The following is an 18,837-nucleotide window of genomic DNA, read 5'->3' as shown; positions in this document are numbered from 1 at the left end:
TCTTGAATTAATTTTTTGATGATTTTGCTTCCTTTTGTTTCTATATTCGTTCTTTATGGAACTCCTATTATTTTGATTTTTTTCAACCTTCCGGATTTATCTTCTAAACTTATTCCTTTCTCTCCTACTTTTCTATAGTTTTGCCTTTTTTGCTCTGCTTTCTGAAAAAAAAATTCTTCAGTTTAACTTTATAACCTTTGAATTTTTAATTTCAGCTATCATTTTTCTAACTCTCAAGATCTCTTTAATTTCCCTCTCCTTTTTAGTGGTATGCTATATAATATCCGCAGATATTTGGAAAACCTTGATTGTCTGCTCATATTTAAGTAGGAGAAACAGAAAGCTGATAGGAAGCTCCGAATACCCAGTGAGACCTGCTGGCTGTGAGCTCTCCTGTAGGATAACACGGTTGACTCCTTTACTTGGAGAACCTCTGAAGTCAGAATCTTTAGCTCTTTTCTTCTGGACTGGTCAGATTCCCAGAGAAGAATTTCCAAATCTCTGCTTGTAGGATGAAGGCCTAACTTTCTGGGAACCTAGTGGCAGAGGTGAAGAAGGAAATGGCAACCCACTCCAGTGTTCTTGCCTGGAGAATCCCAGGGACGGGGGAGCCTGGTGGTCTGCCGTCTATGGGGTCGCACAGAGTCGGACACGACTGAAGCGACTTAGCAGCAGCAGCGGCGGCAGAGGAGGAGCAGAGGTCTGTGTGTTCAGAACACCTGTGCTCACTGTTGACTCTCTTCTTGGGATGGTGTCCCCTAACAGCCAGTCGTTTCTCACCCCTGAGGCACTGTCCTGCCCTCCGTAGAGGGTCCAGCAGCCTTTCACTGGGGTGGTGGGGGGTCAGTCGTCCTCCATTTCGCCCCACCCCCTCTCCCCCCTAATTCCAGTGGTAATTGACACCATCAGTTCCTGAGCATTTGGGGGCATTTGTAGTCTAAATAAGATTGATTCTTGGATTTCCCCATTGCTTGGTTACAATTTCTTAATTTTTGAGGCTTTCAATTACTATTATTATTTTACAATCTATTCATCTCCTTTCTAGTTTTATAAAAGTTGCTACTGGTATCCCTCTTCCTGTTCTCCCTGCTCTTATATGTTTATGCCTTTAAAAAACAAAAAGCTGTTACTGTGATTTTAGTGGGAGCTTGCCAAAGGAGTGAAACAGATATGCACATGGGCACGTGTGTGTGTGTGCAATCTACCGTATTTATCCAGATTTCTCATAATTTGAATTTAATGTTTGTTTATTCTGGCTTTTACAATGAAGGTACTGATCTTTTATCTTGGTGTTTCTTTTATGTAACTGAATTTGTTAAATTCAGGAGTTGCATTATCATTACAATAGACTAAAAGGCTGACTTTGTTGCCAAAGCACAGAATAACCCCTCTTATCTCATATTCAGTAATGTAGTACCAATGGTTTGGGATCCACCCATTTGAAAGCACTGGAAGTTAGTCCTTAAGAATCTTCGTCTGTGAAAGGTCCTGAATAGTTTTGTAGGATATTCTTAGAAATTTCAAGGTGAAGGGGTTTGTTATTTCATTTTTCTTGGTCTCAGATTAATTTGCAACCTGGGTCCCTAATCTTTGAATAGAGAAACAGAAAAGATAGAGACAGCAAAACAGAGCCACAGACACACAAATACATGTGCACACACATGCACGCGCAGGCTCATAAAGAGAATGATGCAAACAGGACAGGGAGAATTGGAAGGTGATCAATTAAGACATTAAGTGTTTTGTGACACATGGACGCATCTACATTTTGCCCCGATAACAAGGCCATCAGCTCGTTTTCAGAGGGCTGCTGCCTTCTTCAGCTCAGTCCTCAGATCAAAGCAAAACTGTCTGCTTGCATTTTCCAATCAGAATGGGCATGCTAATTTATACTCCTTAATGTGTGATGGTAAGAGACCCCTTCAATTAACTGAATTCTATAGCTGGCAAAATAAAAGGTATACAAAGAGGCGCAGGCTGGAAGAGCTGAAATTCTCATTAAATCAAAAGGTCCAGTATTCATTACCTCGTGCATCTGAGGCTAAACACTAAATATGGGGCTCATCAAAGGAGGTTTAATGGGTTAAATTGAGAATATAATCTAATTAAAACATTAGACATGGCAAATAGTTCTTTGATATTCATCTAAAGGTTTCATTAAAAATGAGTGCTTGAGGTTTGTATGCTAGATTATCAATTTTAAGTAGAGACAGCATCCTTGGTACTGCTTCAAAGTATCACCATTGTGTGGAAGCAGGGGAAATGGGAAAAGACATCGCTGCCAGGTGATGGGTTGGAGATCCAGGGTAAGGCCAATCAGGTTTCATGAGAGTGATTTCGATCATTGTCTGGATGGCAAAAAAGAAAGCGTAAGGATTAATTTAGGAGGCGAATTTGCCACAGAGGAGAGAGTCCATTTGGGGCCCAAATTATTTAGTGTAGAGATCTATAGGGATTTTACTCACTGGACATTCATTTTCTTTTCTTCTTCCTTCTCCTGTGTAAACAGCTTCCCAAAGGATAACTGGTACACTTGGTGGATTTTAAATTTCTGAAGGTTATTTCTCCCATTGTCAAATTTGTGCCCTTAGGATACCTACTGTTTAAGCATCTCTAGCAAACGCTTGGAACTCCAGCGACAAGAGGTGCTCTGAAAAGCCAGTCTGGCAGCCTCCACATCCGGTCGGGTATCTCTGAGCTGTCAACTCATTAAAGAAAATTTCTGACACCTTATCAGATATTTCCAGGGCGTCACTAAATATATTTGCCTGAGATATTCACATCATTGTAATCCTCTCGACCTGTTAGAGTTGTTTAATAGCGGAAGACCATTTATTCAGCTTATTGAAAATTAATTACTTACATGGCTCAGGTTTGCAAGGGTACAATGAAAAGGCAGTGGAGAGGCAGCAGGGGAGATAAACCTTGCCCACCGAATTCTTTTTTCTTCTCTTCATTTTACCCAAAGAGGCCCTATATTGAGTGGTAGAGAGAGCTGAAAAATCTGTGCATTTTGCATCTTATTGCACCTCACACTGTGATATTTTCATAACCTTTTGGGAAAGCCTCAACTTTCCAGCTATTCCACTAAATCAAAAGCAAGTAACAAAACATGAAGAATGGGAATCTTTAAGACGGACGGGGAAATAAAATGAACAAACGAAAGAATGAATAAATTGATGAATGAAAGAAAAATCTGCTATCCAAACCCTTTTGCTTTCCATTGAATGGATGTTTGCCTAGGAAATGGAGGTATTTTGTGTTTTCTCAGTACCTTTGTGAGAAAGATGTGTGGTTTTGCTTAATGAAGTGAGAGGGGGAGTAGAAACAAATACTGTACTTAGTCTGGAGGCTGTGGGTTGAGGGGACAGTTCTGAATATCAGATTTTTAACTGCTCTGAGATCCTACTTCCGTATGCTTTAAAGAGTGGAATGAATAAGTAAAAACTTTATTAGAATACATATTTCTCCTTTTTTTACCTTTATAGTACAGAAATTTTGTCTGACAATGTAGAAAATTTCTTATAATCAAGGATATAGAATGGGAGTGAGACATTGGATAAACAAAATCTGCAATAATGAAAAAACATCAGTTAGTGCTATTGTTTTAAATCCTTTTCCACTAGGAAAACAGCTAAGCAAATGGAGCACTCCTGTATCTTTTTGTCTTCCTGTTTTTACCCATTAGGAATAGAAGTTATGAAAATGTAGTTAGCATTAGGGAGAAGTCCTATAGTCGTTCTATAGAATAGTTGAGAGTTAGATGAAATGTGTATTATTGTTGTTCAGTCGTTAAGTTGGTGCCCGACTCTTTGTGACCCCACGGACTGCAGCATGCCAGGCTCCCTGTCCTTCACTATCTCTCGGATTCAAGGTTTATTCTTGATAGTAAAAGATAATTTTTAAAAAGGCATGTTTAGGAAAGCAACCTTAATTTTTCCTTAAGAACTTTATATTTTCAAGTGCAGCTTCTAATCTAATGGTAATATATGTTTGGAAGCACATCTTGGAGAGAATTAGTTAAACTTGTCCTGATATGTGCAGACTGTCACCCAAATTCAATTCATTTTTTATGCAATTTTTCAATCAGTAATTAAAAAAGAATCCCCCCTGAGTTTTTCTGCCTGATATTGTAGACCATTTGCTATCAACTCAAAGTTCTCAATTAGCTCCAGTGTTGTTCTAATTACTGGATGTGTTTTCAAACAACTCCCAGCTAATAACTGTTGGGATGAAGAGTCATTTTCTCACTATAGAATAGGCTGTGCATGCTCATGTTTGCTGCGATGTTTTGACAATGATTCATTAACCAATAATAAGGCCCCGATTGGAACCATTAGACTTCGGTGCTTTTGCTATGCTTACCTTTTATTTTATTCCTCAATATTGTCTTGTCTTGAGCTGGTTTCTAGAAAACTCCCAGGAGACTCCTTACCATACAGAACAATATCATGAAGACAGCTGTCATTAAATTCAGCTACTTGTCCGAAAGCTCCCTCTAGGAGGGTGCTCTTGTTGGAAACTCAAGATGGAAAAACGTCACAAAAGGAGCTATAATAAGAGAGCATACATGATTTAAAGGTCCTTTATTTATACCAGCTCATAGAGATTAGGCAGATTAGGCACTATGTCTTTCAATGGCTCATCTAACATCTGATCAAATCCAGGCCCTCCATCATTATATCACTGAGGTTTATTTACAGTTTCCTGCCCTCTGATAGGCAGGTTCTTTTTATTTCCTACATATCTGAAACAGAAATACTATAAAAATTGATTACTGATCCACTAGGGCCTATAGAAGATCAATGTTATTAGTACAATTTTCTTGAAAGGAGGAGCCAACAAGTGTTTGTCATTCACTGTTCTTGCAGAATGTCTGTCCTATCCTAGTGTCATGACATTCTGCTTAGACATTAGAGACATTCTGCTGGATCTGATGGTTGTGGGATGACTTGGGGTCAAATGAAGCCTATTTTGAGCTATTCTTTGATTTCAACCCCCCAAACTTTCACCAAATATGTTCCTTTTTTTTTTTTTTTCAGATAAAGTCATTTTAGATGCTGTCACTTTCAGTATTTGGGTACAAAGGACTTTTAAAAAAGCAAGCATCCCATTTTTTAAAAGTTATTTATTTTTGGCTGTGCTGGGTCTTTTGTTGCTGTGCGGGCCTTTGTCTAGTTGCAGAGAGCGGGGCTACTCTCCAGTTGTGGTGTGTGGGCTTCTCATTGCAGTGGCTTCTCTTCTTGGGGAGCATGGGCTTTAGACACCCAGGCTTCAGTAGTTGGGGCACATAGGCTCTAGAGCACAGGCTCAATAGTTGTTGCTTATTTTCACGGGCTTAATTACTCTGGGTATGGGAGATCTTCCTGAAATAGTTTCTCCTGCATTGGCAGGCGGATTCTTTACCACTGAGCCACCAGGGAAGCCCGTGTGTACAAAGAATTTTAATTGTGCTAGGGTCATACTTACTGGATGGTAAAGCCTTGCCTTGGATGTAAAGTCTCTGGGAAATGTTGTTTGATATCAGCTGATTCATTGAACCTGTTTCAGTGGAGTGTGGGTTCTAAATGGCATTGATATGTGTGAACGTGCCTGAAGGATTTAGTGCTTAGGCTGAGAGAAATAGTCAGGGGAGGTTTTTAAATATTCTGGAAAAAAAAAAACTGTAATAGCATCTTATTTATTGGTCAACATTTGAGTTACGTTGTAGATGTCTCTTACAACTTTATCAGTGTTGTAATGAAGTTGCCAGATTGTGCATGTTAAAAATGCAAGATAGGTAATAATGCATATTTCTAAAAATGGGACTTAATGCTGGAAGTTCACGTCCCAAATTGAAATATATAGCTAATTCCTCTTTGCTCACACAGAGAAACAAGAACTCTGTCTTCCCACAAGCAATCAATCCAACAGCGCCACCCTTGCTGTTCAAAGACCTGCTCTCCCACTGTAGGACTGAAGGGCTTTAGAGTCACACCCTTTCTTGATCATCATTGCCTCTTCTGAAAAATCAACGCTTGAACAAGATAAACCCCTTCCAAGCTCTAAATTCCTTTACGATAATTTAATAGAAATGGAACATTTAAATACCTTTCTCGGTCCCTTTACATATGGAAATACGGAAATGTCTTTATATGCATTATTTCCTTTATCTTCCAGAGCAGGTTTAAATTTAAGGCCATTTAGGGAAAAAATCATTCTAGCTCATGTTTTTAGAAAAATCTTTGAACATGTACTTTGAAGAATCCGCTTCTTTTATAAATACATTTTAGGAGAAGCTTGGGCTATGATTTTCCTAAACTAACTCCTCGTATATGCTCTGATTTCCCCAATACTACTGAACCAGGGTGCTCCAACTTACTGTTTATCTTCAGATAGTTGTTATCTTTCCAGACCTTCAATTCTGTTTCCAGTCGGAAATTAAATTTTGTACAGGCAGCCTTTCTACCACATTGTGGTATATGTAGATGTATACAACATAGGAATAAATCTCCAAAGCTAGTCCTTATGCCACCTGTAGAGAGAAACAGATTTGCCTGGAGAATTCCATGGACAGAGGAGCTTGGCGGGCTACAGCCCATGGGGTTGCAGAGACGGACACGACTGGATGACTAACACTATACTGTACTATTGTTAAATGTGTCCATTTCTGGATATAGCCATCTAAGAATGCAATGCTCACCTAGAACAAGCAAGTCAGAAAAATTAAATCCTCCAGTAAATTAAGACCTGAGAATTTTACAATGTGTATTGAGTTTCAAAAGATTTTTTAAGAAGTAAAAAAAAATATTTCTTAATATTGACATTCAGTAGTACACAAGGGGATGTTTTGGTCTTACCCAGTGTTTTTGTATGAAAGCACACACCTGAGGATATTTTAAGATATTTGTGATGGCAAGATGGTCAGCACATTTATAGACTTGAGTAAGTAGCTTTGAGAAAGTATGTCTCAGAATTGCCTAACTTGAGCGTTCCTGGACTTGGTAGATTTCTGATTAATGTCTTGATGTTCTGTTAGAACAGCATTGAGATTGGTTTTACTTGAGTGAGCACATCTAGAAGCACTTTCATTTAAAAGATTTTAGCCTTTAAAATGTTGAGAGATTTTACAAATATTTTGGAAACGACATCTCAAAATTTACCTGTGTTTAGTCTTATTTGAGTTCTTTTCAATAGAAACTGAAGTGTTCATACTTTTTTTTTCTTTCTTATCAGAAAAATGAGAAATAAACGCAAGTAGATATTTATTTCTAGGTGACTTCAAAAGTTTCATTATGCTGAGAAAAGGTAGCCATCATTTTAGAAATTAGAAGAGCCAATAGAAAACTAGAAGGTTTTATTCCCTAGTTCTTATTCAGCCTCAGTTTTAACTGATTTTGAAAATAAATAATTAAAATAGTTTTTCTTCCTGGAAAGTAAAATATGGCACCGTATTGTAATTAGGGCTCCATATTTTAAATCCTATACAAAGCAAACATGGGCTGCAGTTAGATGATGATGCTAGGTCATCACTTAACGCAGAGCAGTTAAAGTTGGAGTTTCTCTCCTCCGTGTCCATTCCCCGGGTGTCTCTGGTCTCCAGCACATATGTTGTCTATACAATGTGAAGGACTTTAAAAGCAGCCACGGCCTGTTTTTCCCTTTCGTGTCTGTTCTGCAGCACTTCCAGCAGTGAGATTTCAGGTAAGGTGTCTTCTTTTCCAGCATGGGTTGGATTTTTCTTCTCTTTTGAGGCTTGATCACTCAGATTTGAAGGTTTGGGTTTGGGGATGGTCTTAGCATATTCCAAAGCCTAAAAGCATATAAAAGTTTATTTGAGATGGGAAGGGAGCCCTGGATTCCTTAAATCTAGTCTTAGAAAAGGTTTATTGATAATATAAATGGAGACTGTTGCTACAGGTAATGTACATGGGTGGAAATGGAGACCAAATGGAAAATACAAATAATGCAATATAATGCACAGTTTAAATAAAACTAGCCATGTAACAAAATGCTGTGGGAGAAAAACGAGTTTAAGATTGATACATACAGTTGTGCCTTTGGATGTTTTCTTTATAAAACTGAGCTTTATTCAAGGGCTTGAAAATAGATTTCTTATGTGTTTGATCTATTTAGCTTCTGGCAGTCTTATTAAAACCAAACCTCTATTAAGGAGATATTAACAGACCTTTCCATCCATAGAGGACTTGTTACAGCTTGAGACCAAAGACATCACTGTAGTTGAGATAAAATTGAGCCTCCATTATTACACTAAGTATTCTTGTTTCTGGCTCTTAGACCTCTAGCAAGTATTCTTTAGAGGTTGAAAATTATTTTTTCTTTTTTTTTTTTAGTATACCTGTAGAAACCTGGATACTGAAAAAAGGCAGTCTTTTATTCAGGGCTGTCAGTTCTGAAAGGCATTACGATAAAAATGAGATCACTAAATATGATTTCTAAATCTGCCTTTATATGTTTTAACACTTTTTTAAAATTAAAAAATTGAAGTATAGTTAATTTACCATGTTATTTTAGTTTCAGGTATATAGCCAAGTGATTCAGTTTTATATATATATATATATATATACTTTTTCAGATTCTTCTCCATTATGGGTTATTACAAGATACTGAATATAGTTCCCTGTGTATACAGTAGCTCCTTGTTGTTTATTTTATATATAAAACTGTGTATATGTTAATCCCAAACTCCTAATTTATCTCCCCTCCCTAGTTTTACATTTTAGTAAGAGTTTCCTGAGAGCTGAAATGGGGATAGATATAATATATGTAAGTTCTGGAAGGGGAAAAATTCCCAAAACAGAAAAACTCCAGACTTCTCCGTGTGTGTAGGTGACTTCTGTTGGAATTTCTAATTATAGACTTGCTGCCTTGAATTTTTTCATGAAAAAATAATGGTTTGGAGAAAAAAGAAAAAGTGGCACCATGGAAACTCAATCAAGAGGACTGAGGTCTTCAAGGTCTGAGGAAGAAAGGCAATAGATAGAAAGTATGAGAGTCTGTGAAAGAGAACACAGAGTACAAATACCTAAAAGCACCAAAGGGTCACTTGTCCCTCATGCAAAAGGTCCCACGTCCTTGCTGGGACTGAGGCAGAGACTTGTACTGCAAAGCTCGGTGTCCCCATGGAACGTATTTCATTCACATCACAACTTAGAGTTGGATGCCTTCTGAGAGGGAGAACATTCTGTATTTTATGAAATCATTTTTCTTGGGTTGTTGTTGTTCAGTCGCTCAGTCGTGTCTGATTCTTTGCGACCCCATGGACTGCAGCGCACCAGGCTTCCCTGTCCTTCACTAGCTCCCAGAGTTTGCTCAGACTCATGTCCATTGAATCAGTGATGCCATCCAACCATCTCATCCTCTGTCGCCCCCTTTTCCTGCCCTCAATCTTTCTCAGCATTGAGGTCTTTTCCAGTGAGTCGGCTCTTTGCATCAAGTGGTCAAAGTATTTTCTTAGGCAGAGGAACCTATATTGTACCATCCCTTAGGGAAAATGTAGGGAGCGAACTTGAAACAATGAAGGACTTTCCTCTGACACAGGCACCCAGAGATGGCAAGAAGATGCTAATTTCTTAAAACTTATTTAGTGGTAGAGATGGAAATTGATGGTTAATCAGGATTACTAGTTTCTTTTAGAAAGAAAACCACCTAAGCATTCAATTTTTGTGTGACAAACTCGAAATACTAGGAGGAAAACACACGGAGGACTAAAAAGAATAGTGACCCTCAGGGGAAAAAAGACTAACCTTCCAGCAGCATATGTGGGTATATCACTTTTACATCAATATCTGTGAATGACGGGGTGCTGCAGGAATGCTAGTAGCTAAAACATTCTCTGCGTTCAAAAGATGTGGGGAATTTAAGTCATGATGTCACAAAGGTTTCCTTTTAATTCTAATTGAAAAGAGAAAACTGTCTTGGTGAGAGTTTCTTACCTTCTGCCGTGGGACAACAGATTTTTGTTCAATTTTTGCTGTTTGTGGCTTTGAGGGGATGGACAGTGCCTTCATGTTGTAGTCCTTCACTTGTTTTGCATATTCCTTTTGCTGTATTAATTTCTGCATCTGTTCAGAGAAGCACAGTGAGGGTGACTCACAGGTCCTGCTGGATTGGTCTGTTCTCTATTTCAAGTGACACTGAGTTTAGTGAGCTGGACATACACTATCATTAGCACGGGGGAAATGGGATTACCACGTGCGACAGCAGGGAAATGGTTAAATTAATGTTTCTCCTAGAAATCATTCTCTCTCAAGGGGGGACTAATACACCTAGTGTTCCCTTAACAGGGGCTAAATCACATTCAGCCTCTGCTTTGTTGCGTTTACCCAATTTATTTTCATTTTTGCTTCCAACTTTGAACTCGATTCTCTTTTTATGCCTTGAGTGCAACTGCAGTTAAAACACATTAAATGAAGATCTGCTTTCACTAGAGGAAAGAGAATAAAGTGGATGCACTTTTCATGGGTTGGGAAACTCTTACCCTGAGTGTCTTCTCTGTAGCCACTCTTCAGTATTATAAAGATAACTCTATTGGGAAAAACCAACAACCACATAACACACACATCTCTTTTCATGGGCACGTGCCCCACTTTCCTGTTTGGGCCTTCAAAACTAACTTAAAAGGTGGATACATAAAACAACATTGGCTGAGTAATTTTATTTCATGATAGAAGGAGTGCCTGGGGCTTATTATTAATACCAGTGCTATTTCAGAGGGGTCTCTATTCAGAGGGAGATGTTTGAATTAGAACTTGGTTCCGGGGATCTCGCTATACAGTTCTGCTGGAAGACAAAGGGCAGATCTGAGCCTGGAAATGCTGTAGGTACCTCCCACTCACTTTGTCTCTGATGGACTCAAGGTCAGGTCCGAGGCCTCCAAGTTTCACGTCTCTGTTCTGATAACCTTTCAGCTTGGAGCTCTTGAAAATGCAATCAAAGAGAGTTTCTTTTAGAGACTTGTATGTTCCCCCCCCGCCCCTTCCAAGTTGTCATAGCCATGTGAGAAAGGGAAGAAGAGAAATGGAGAATGGTGGCCTGCGTGGACCTTGGGGGAGTGGGTGTGTCCTGACAGTTCTTCCATTCTAATGGTTGTCATTGATAACAGTGTCCTTGGTGATTTGTAACTGGTGGGCTGGCATGTGTGGACTTTTCCACTTCTGCAATAAAAAGCACTGAAATTCTGAAAATTATAAATAAAAAATTTCATGTGAGTAAAATGCTGCTTTGTTATTAACTTTTTTTAAACATTTTTCCTATATTTTTAGTTTAAATATTTAAAAACTTTTTTACAATGTTGTGTTGGTTTCTACCATACAACAACGCAAATCAACCCTAATTATACATACATTCCTTCCCTCCCTAGCCTTCCTCCTCTCCCCCGATCCTATCCCTCTAGGTCATCACAGAGCACCAGACTGGGCTTCTCTGCTACACAGCAACTTCCCACCAGCTATCCATCTTATACCTGATAGTATATATATGTTGATGACTTTCTCCCCCCTCCACTGTGTCCACGTATCCATTCTCTACATCTGTGTCTCCATTCCTTCCCTGAAAATAGGTTCATCAACATAATTTTTCTAGATTCCATATATATGTGTTAATATACTATATTTGTTTTTCTCCTTCTGACTTCACTCTGCATAACAGGCTCTAAGTTCATCCACCTCACTAGAACTGGCTCAAATTCATTCTTTTTTATGGCTGAGTAATATTCCATTGTGTATGTGTACCATATCTTCTTTATCTATTCATCTGTCATTGGACATTTACGTTGCTTCTGTGTCCTGGTTATTGTAAACAGTGCTGCTTTGAACATTGGGATACACGTGTCTTTTTCAATTATGGTTTCCTCAGGGTACATGATCAGTAGTGGGGTTGCTGGGTCATATGGTAGATTTGTTATTAATATTTTTAACATGACAGACACATTCCTACTTTGCTGCTACTATGACAAGTATGTCTAGTTTTGTACCATTCACTGAACCAAATGATCTCCCTGGAAGAGGCCATCTATCAATAAATGACTTGCGTAAGCACCCTGCTTTGAAGGGATGTTGTTAATCTGTCTGATGTTAAGATTCAAAAGAATGGAAACATGTAAAGCTTAAGAGTCTAAGGAAGACCCACTGAGAAATTCATTGTATTCAGTGTATTCTGGATATGTTGAAGGGTACAGGTAATTTTGCTTCCCTTGTATCTCAGCTGTTAAAGAATCCGCCTGCAATGCAGGAGACCTGGGTTAAATCCCTGGGTTGGGAAGATCCCCTGGAGAAGGGAAAGCCTACCCACTCCAGCATTCTGGCCTAGACAATTCCATGGACTGTATAGTCCATGGGATCGCCAAGAGTTGGACACGACTGAGCAACTTTCACTTCACTTCACAGGTAATTTTATATGATAACTATTATCACTATTGCATATTTAAAGGGACAATACAAAACAAGGCCATTTAATTATTAAAGTATGACACTTGAGCACAGTAGTAGGCAGGAAAAATACTAAGGCACTCCTGACTGTAGGATAGGTTGAGATTTTTCCCAAATTCCCGCTTTTGACAGGAAATCTGACTTGTTATTTGCAGCAGATGCCCTTGTGGAAAACCATGTCCTTTAATTTGTGAGTTCCTTTGGTTGTCCTCCTTAGGAAGGGTGCATGCGTGCTAAGTAACTTCAGTCATGTCCAACTCTTTGCAACTCTATGGACTGTAGCCCCTCAGACTCCTCTGTCCTTGGGACTCTCCAGGCAAGAATACTGGAGTGGGTTGCCATGCCCTCCTCCAGGGGATTGTCCTAAGCCAGGGATTGAGCCCCTGTCTCTTAACATCTCCTGTATTGGCTGTCAGGTTCTTTACCACTAGTGTCACCTGGGAAGGGTAGGAAGGACAATACCAAATAGATGGCTTGGGTGACAGTAATGATCTCAGGGCACATCGAAATTGGTGCTTAGAATAAACAGCCGTACTGTGGAGGTGGCAGTTCTGAACTGTACATGGTACCACCTGTTTATATGCTAATGACAAGGCATTTTTCTAAATGTTGAAAGTTCCTGTTAATTATTGAAAAGTGAAAGTAGCTCAGTCAAGTCTGACTCTGTGACCTCATGGATTATACAGTCCATGGAATTCTCCAGGCCAGAATACTGGAGTGGGTTCAGTCCAGTTCAGTTGCTCAGTTGTGTCCGACTCTTTGCAACCCCATGAACCACAGCACGCCAGGCCTCCTTGTCCATTACCAACTCCTGGAGTCCACCCAAACCCATGTCCATTGAGTTGGTGATGCCATCCAACAATCTCATCCTCTGTCGTCCCCTTCTCTTCCTGCCCTCAATCTTTCCCAGCATCAGGGTCTTTTCCAATGAGTTAGCTCTTTGCATCAGGTGGCCAAAATATTGGAGTTTCAGCTTCAGCATCAGTCCTTCCAATGAACACCCAGGACTGATCTCCTTTAGGATGGACTGGTTGGGTCTTCTTGCAGTCCAAGGGACTCTCAACAGTCTTCTCCAACACCACAGTTCAAAAGCATCAATTCTTCGGTGCTCAGCTTTCTTTATAGTCCAGCTCTCATATCCATACATGACCACTGGAAAAACCATAGCCTTGACTAGACAGACCTTTGTTGGCAGAGTAATGTCTCTGCTTTTTAATATGCTGTCTAGGTTGGTCATAACTTTCCTTCCAAGGAGTAAGCGTCTTTTAATTTCATGGCTGCAATCACCATCTGCAGTGATTTTGGAGCCCAGAAAAATAAAGTCAGCCACTCTTTCCACTGTTTCCCCATCTATCTGCCATGAAGTTATGGGACAAGATGCCATGATCTTAGTTTTCTGAATGTTGAGCTTTAAGCCAACTTTTTCACTCTCCTCTTTCACTTTCATCAAGAGGCTCTTTAGTTCTTCTTCATTTTCTGCCATAAGGGTGGTGTCATCTGCATATCTGAGGTTATTGATATTTCTCCCAGCAATCTTGATTCCAGCTTGTGCTTCCTCCAGCCCAGTGTTTCTCATGATGTACTCTGCATATATGTTAAATAAGCAGGGTGACAATATACAGCCTTGATGTTCTCCTTTTCCTATTTGGAACCAGTCTGTTGTTCCATGTCCAGTTCTAACTGTTGTTTCCTGACCTGCATACAGGTTTCTCTAGAGGCAGGTCAGGTGGTCTGGTATGCCCATCTCTTTCAGAATTTTCCACAGTTTATTTGATCCACACAGTCAAAGGCTTTGGTAGCCTTTCCCTTCTCCAGGGTTTCTTTCCAACCCAGGGATTGAACCCAGGTCTCCCACATTTACCACAAGGGAAGCCCAAGAATACTGGAGTGGGTATATACACTATATCTAATGTAGTCTTTCCTGAGAGAAAATTTGGCAGAGATAGTCAAGAGACTTTACAAATGGAACATTTCATCATATATTTACTGCATGTAAGTCTCAAATCTTAATAGTGAATTTACGTATACACATGGATCAACTGTTACTACTCACAGGGACTATTGACTGGCTACCTGGAGGTCAGATCACTTAGCTTCTCCATTGCTATTTCCCAGGCTTAGAGCCAAATTCTCTTTTTCCCAGATCCCAGCACTGAGCTCTGGCCTTTGAGATATGAGCTAGAGGGTGCATCTTGGAAAACTTTTATTCAGACTGCAACAGCCCCTCCCCTTTTCCCTTTATCTTGTCTTGAATGCGGATGTAATTTTTGGAGCTAACAGCAGTCTTGAGGCCAGGAAAGAGAAAAAAGAACGAGAGAATCATAAATACTGGTTCTGATGTTTTGAGCTCTGGAACCACCAGTGCAACTACCTACTTGTGAATTAACTATATGTAAGAAGAATGAACTCAAGAATTTTTCAAGTTGTTATAAATAGCAATTCTATGACTTGAAGCTGAAGGCAATATTTCTATGGTCCTACAGAATTTTTATAGTACATCTCGATGCTTCAAAGGGCCAAAGTCACGAGCCATTTAGATAATAGTTCTACACTGCAAGGATGAAAGTTCTGTAAATAATATTTGCCTTATTAGAATGTTAAGATAACATTATATTGTATAATGACATTTATAGTCAAAACTCTTTCAGTGCATCTAATCCTAAAAGATCAAAGAAGATCCTTTCTTAAAGAAGGCTTTGTTGTTGTTCAGTTGCTCAGTCGTGTCCAACTCTTTGTGACCCCATGGATAGCAGCACACCAGGCTTCCCTGTGCTTCACTGTCTCCCAGAGTTTACTCAAATTCATGTCTACTGAATCTGTGATGCCATCCAACCACCTCATCCTCTGATGTCCCCTTCTTCTCCTGCCCTCAATCTTACCCAGCATCAGGGTCAAAGAAGGTTTTGGACTAAAATGACTAGAACATTAATAACATTAAGTATATAGAAGAAACAGTGTTCATTGAAGCCATTTAAAAATCATAAATCTCCTTTAAGAGAATGGAGTCATCACCCAGAAAAACCACTACAGCTGCTTCCTGCCCTTTAGATGTGTCTGCTCCTACTTTTCTAAAATTGTCCCTATGCTACAAATTATTTTGTTACTTTTCACTGAGGTTAGCATGACACTTTATTTCCTGCCACTAAATATTTTCTGTGTATAACATGCTGTTGTCTCATTGTAGTTGAATTATTTAGTGCTTCCTCGAAATGTTGAACATTTAAGATGTCCTAGGGATGAGCACAGGCTTCCCTTGTGACTCAGCTGGTAAAAAATCTACCTGTGATGCGGGAGACCTGGGTTTGATCCCTGGGTTGGGAAGATCCCCTAGAGGAGGGAAAGGCTACCCATTCCAGTATTCTGGCCTGGAGAATTCCATGGACTGTATAGATCATTATGGAACCCGAGCTGGGGTCTCCTATTCAGCGCTGACCGCCCCCCATGCACACACATAGCAGCTGCTCCTCCAACCACACCCCTCCTCCTGCTCCCCAACCCGCAGCCCTTGACCCTGGGCAGCCTCCCCCCCACAGGCCACCAGATGGGCTCCTGAGACCCTCTCCCCGGCAAAAGGCTGTCTGTGTGCAGCTCATTCCGCTAGGGTGGAGTGTAGTAGGGTGTACGCTAGACTTTGGACTGGCAAATAGAGGTCTAGGGTGGGGGGTCAGTGTGCCTCAGTTTATTCCCCAGCAACAGAATTTTCATAATATCTGAAAACTGAGGGGACTTCTTGGTGGCCCAGACAGTAAGAGTCCACCTGCATTGCAGGAAACGTGGGTTCGATCCCTGGGTTGCGAAGATCCCCTGGAGAAGGAAATGGCAACCCACTTGAGTGCTCTTGCCTGGAGAATCCCTTGGACAGAGGAGCCTGGTGGGCTACAGTCCATGGGGTCACAGAGCCAGACACGACTGAGCGACTGACACACACACGCACAGGGATGAGCACTGTTTGTGGGCCACTCATTATTCACAGTTATTTCTTCTCTTCTCACTTCTCAATTACTTCCTCGCTTCTCTGAAGAGAAGTGAGATCACTGAAACAGAATCGTGAACGTATTCAGGGCCATTCACGAACACTTCCGTTAAGAAAGCAGAAGAATGCTCCTTTTGTGCAGACCTTGACGACAATGAGTATTATCACATTTTAAAACCTCTGCTGATTTTTAATAGGTGAATGAGCTCAGATATCCTATTCTTGGCAACTGCGAATTTGTTCTTTACCTGGCCTATGCCACCTGTGCCATTGTTTTCAACATAAACACTAAGTTACTATCTATTTGCCAAAGTAAACCAAAGATGAAAAAGGAGGGAACCCACTCATGTCCAAGTCACAAATCCAATTTGTCCAAAACTGAGAGAAAGAAATGATTAGTGCCCAGAAATCACATCCTTAGTCTGAAGCAGCTTAGCTTTAATCATCCCACCGACTCACAAAAGACAGATTGTAAAGCATGAGTAATTGCTTACTGCTGCCCCCGTCCGAGTTCTTACTATCACCTGGACTGAATGTCGTGGCGGTCACAGGAAGACAGAACTGAGGGTCCAGTACTGCAGACTGACATGAAAGAGAGTGTGGACCGAAAGGGGCATCTTCAAACGCCGCTGACCCCTTGACAGGCTGAGCTGCTGCCAGCGAAAATAGGAAGGGACATTTCTCAAGGGATTGCCAGGGCTCCTGACAGAGTTTGTTCTGGGTGACCGGCAATGAAAAATCCTGGATTCACTTGTTAGCCTCAAGTAATCTTGATTGGTTCTCAGTGCTGTAATTTTGTTTGATCCCTTTCCATCAAAAATCTTTTTAACAGCTTTATTGAGATAAAATTCACACACCACCACATTCACCCATTTGAAGTTGTACAAGTCAGTGGGTTTTAGTGTAGCTATCAAGCTGTGCAAGAGTCACCACAATCCAATTTTAAAACATTTTCATTATCCTAAAAAGAGACCCCATACCCATTAGCAGTCACTCCCCTCCCCTCTCTCCCTCCAGCCCTAGGCAACCACTAATCTACTTTCTGTCTCTTCAAAAGGCTGTCATAGGCAAGTAATCCCTAGAATTTACTTTGATTTACCTCTCTTTGGCTGTTACAAGACCAAAAGGTCACGACAGCGCAATGCCCTCAAATTTTTTAAAAAATTACATCAACAATAATAGTCTCATTAGGTCCCTAAACATGAGGAAAATAAAAGCACGTTTTCAACAAATCTCCAGCGGGGTTCACTGCTAGTCTTTGTGTGAGATGCCCATGGGCTGACATTAGCCAACTCTGGCTCTAGTTGATGACTGACCAGGCCAGACCTGCCCCTCGGAACTGGTGTCTATGGGTCATGACTTGGGCAGAGTTTGGCATAGGATTTCCTGGTGGAAGGTTTCTGCCAGCCGTCCATCACACTTCTCAAGATAGAAGAGGGACTTTTACTGTAAACTTGGGGCAAAAGGTGCCTGAACTGAAAATGACAACTGTCCCCGGGAGGACTTGTGTCAACTCTGAGAGGTCATGCCCCGATGTGGGGGGACACTGCAGGACTTTCCCCAGAACATTCCTCAGATGTGTAAGGGTGAGAGAGTTACTTAGTGATGGGATAGAAAACAATGTCTCCAATACTGGGGAACAGCAAGGGAAGGAAATTTGCTCTGCGGTTACTAAACTTAATCCAAATAAACCTCTTCTTAGAAGCAGTCGAGCAGCAATACCCAGATTGTCTGTGACAGCAGACACACGAGTTAATTACTGTGGCTCAGCTCCGCACAGCTGTCAGAGAACACCTTAAGCAGTTATTCTGTGTGGGTCGCAGTGGATATTTTTATACTGTTTGTCATCCCTTGCACTGGGTTATCTCTCACTGCCTGACGTCTGGATTCAGTGGCATGGACAATGCTGAGTATTCATAAATCAGTCACAATACAACTGCCAGGAGAAGAGGGACGGTGCTCAGGCCTATTATCTTGACAAATCCTCACATTTTTACTGTGATTCAAGTCAATTCCCTTGGAGACCAAGAGATTTGCTTTGACTGGGAAATGGGCCTGATCTGGGTAATGAGTCCCTGTGTCTGGGGCCCCGGCTACCTGCTGTCCTATACAAATAGCTTGGTTCTCAATTATTGTAGCTTCTGGAACGGCTCCCCAGAAAAAGAGTGCTTCTTTGTCTTTGTCGGATGTAGGCTGAAGGTCTTGGATGGAGAAAATGGGTACGAGTGGATTGTAACATCCCCAAGAGAGAGCAGGAGGGGAGGGATTTCCCAAGTTTAAAGAGGGCTTGGGAAGCAGTAAGTGGAAGTTCTCTTTCTTCCTCTTCCCTGTCTTCCAGATCTTAGATGTCTGGTGATATCCCCCATCACCTGGGCCTATCCTCGACCCTCCCAGGTAAAATGCAAATTCAGACTACAGGAGGGGAAGGGAGGGAGG

General features: G+C 40.7%; 1 protein-coding gene across 50 annotated transcripts in view; it reads right to left on the bottom strand.

Moving 5' to 3' along the window:
- The window catches only part of JHY (junctional cadherin complex regulator), an 89,029-nt gene that overhangs the window by 4,348 nt on the left and 65,844 nt on the right, over positions 1–18,837 (bottom strand). For 7 of the 50 annotated variants that reach the window (XM_081541363.1, XM_081541376.1, XM_081541387.1 and 4 more), the window contains 6 exons: positions 10,839–10,919; positions 9,936–10,064; positions 6,362–6,514; positions 4,436–4,551; positions 2,601–2,698; positions 2,056–2,348 (listed from right to left, as the gene is read on the bottom strand). In XM_081541363.1, the coding sequence (XP_081397489.1) occupies positions 6,506–6,514; positions 9,936–10,064; positions 10,839–10,919 (219 nt within the window). In that variant the 3' untranslated portion in view covers positions 2,056–2,348; positions 2,601–2,698; positions 4,436–4,551; positions 6,362–6,505. Of the gene's footprint in view, positions 1–2,055; positions 2,349–2,600; positions 2,723–2,863; positions 2,974–3,464; positions 3,571–4,365; positions 4,552–6,361; positions 6,515–6,866; positions 7,793–9,935; positions 10,065–10,838; positions 10,920–18,837 lie in introns of those variants that run through there. The other 43 variants (XM_081541361.1, XM_081541374.1, XM_081541382.1 and 40 more) reach the window with 14 other exon arrangements.

The sequence above is a fragment of the Giraffa tippelskirchi genome, chromosome 11, assembly GCF_054371585.1.
Source record: "Giraffa tippelskirchi isolate mGirTip1 chromosome 11, T2T-mGirTip1v1.2.pri, whole genome shotgun sequence".
NCBI lineage: Eukaryota > Metazoa > Chordata > Mammalia > Artiodactyla > Giraffidae > Giraffa > Giraffa tippelskirchi.
The sequence above is the reverse complement of the archived record's forward strand: the minus strand, read 5'-3'. Positions and strand labels throughout refer to the sequence as shown.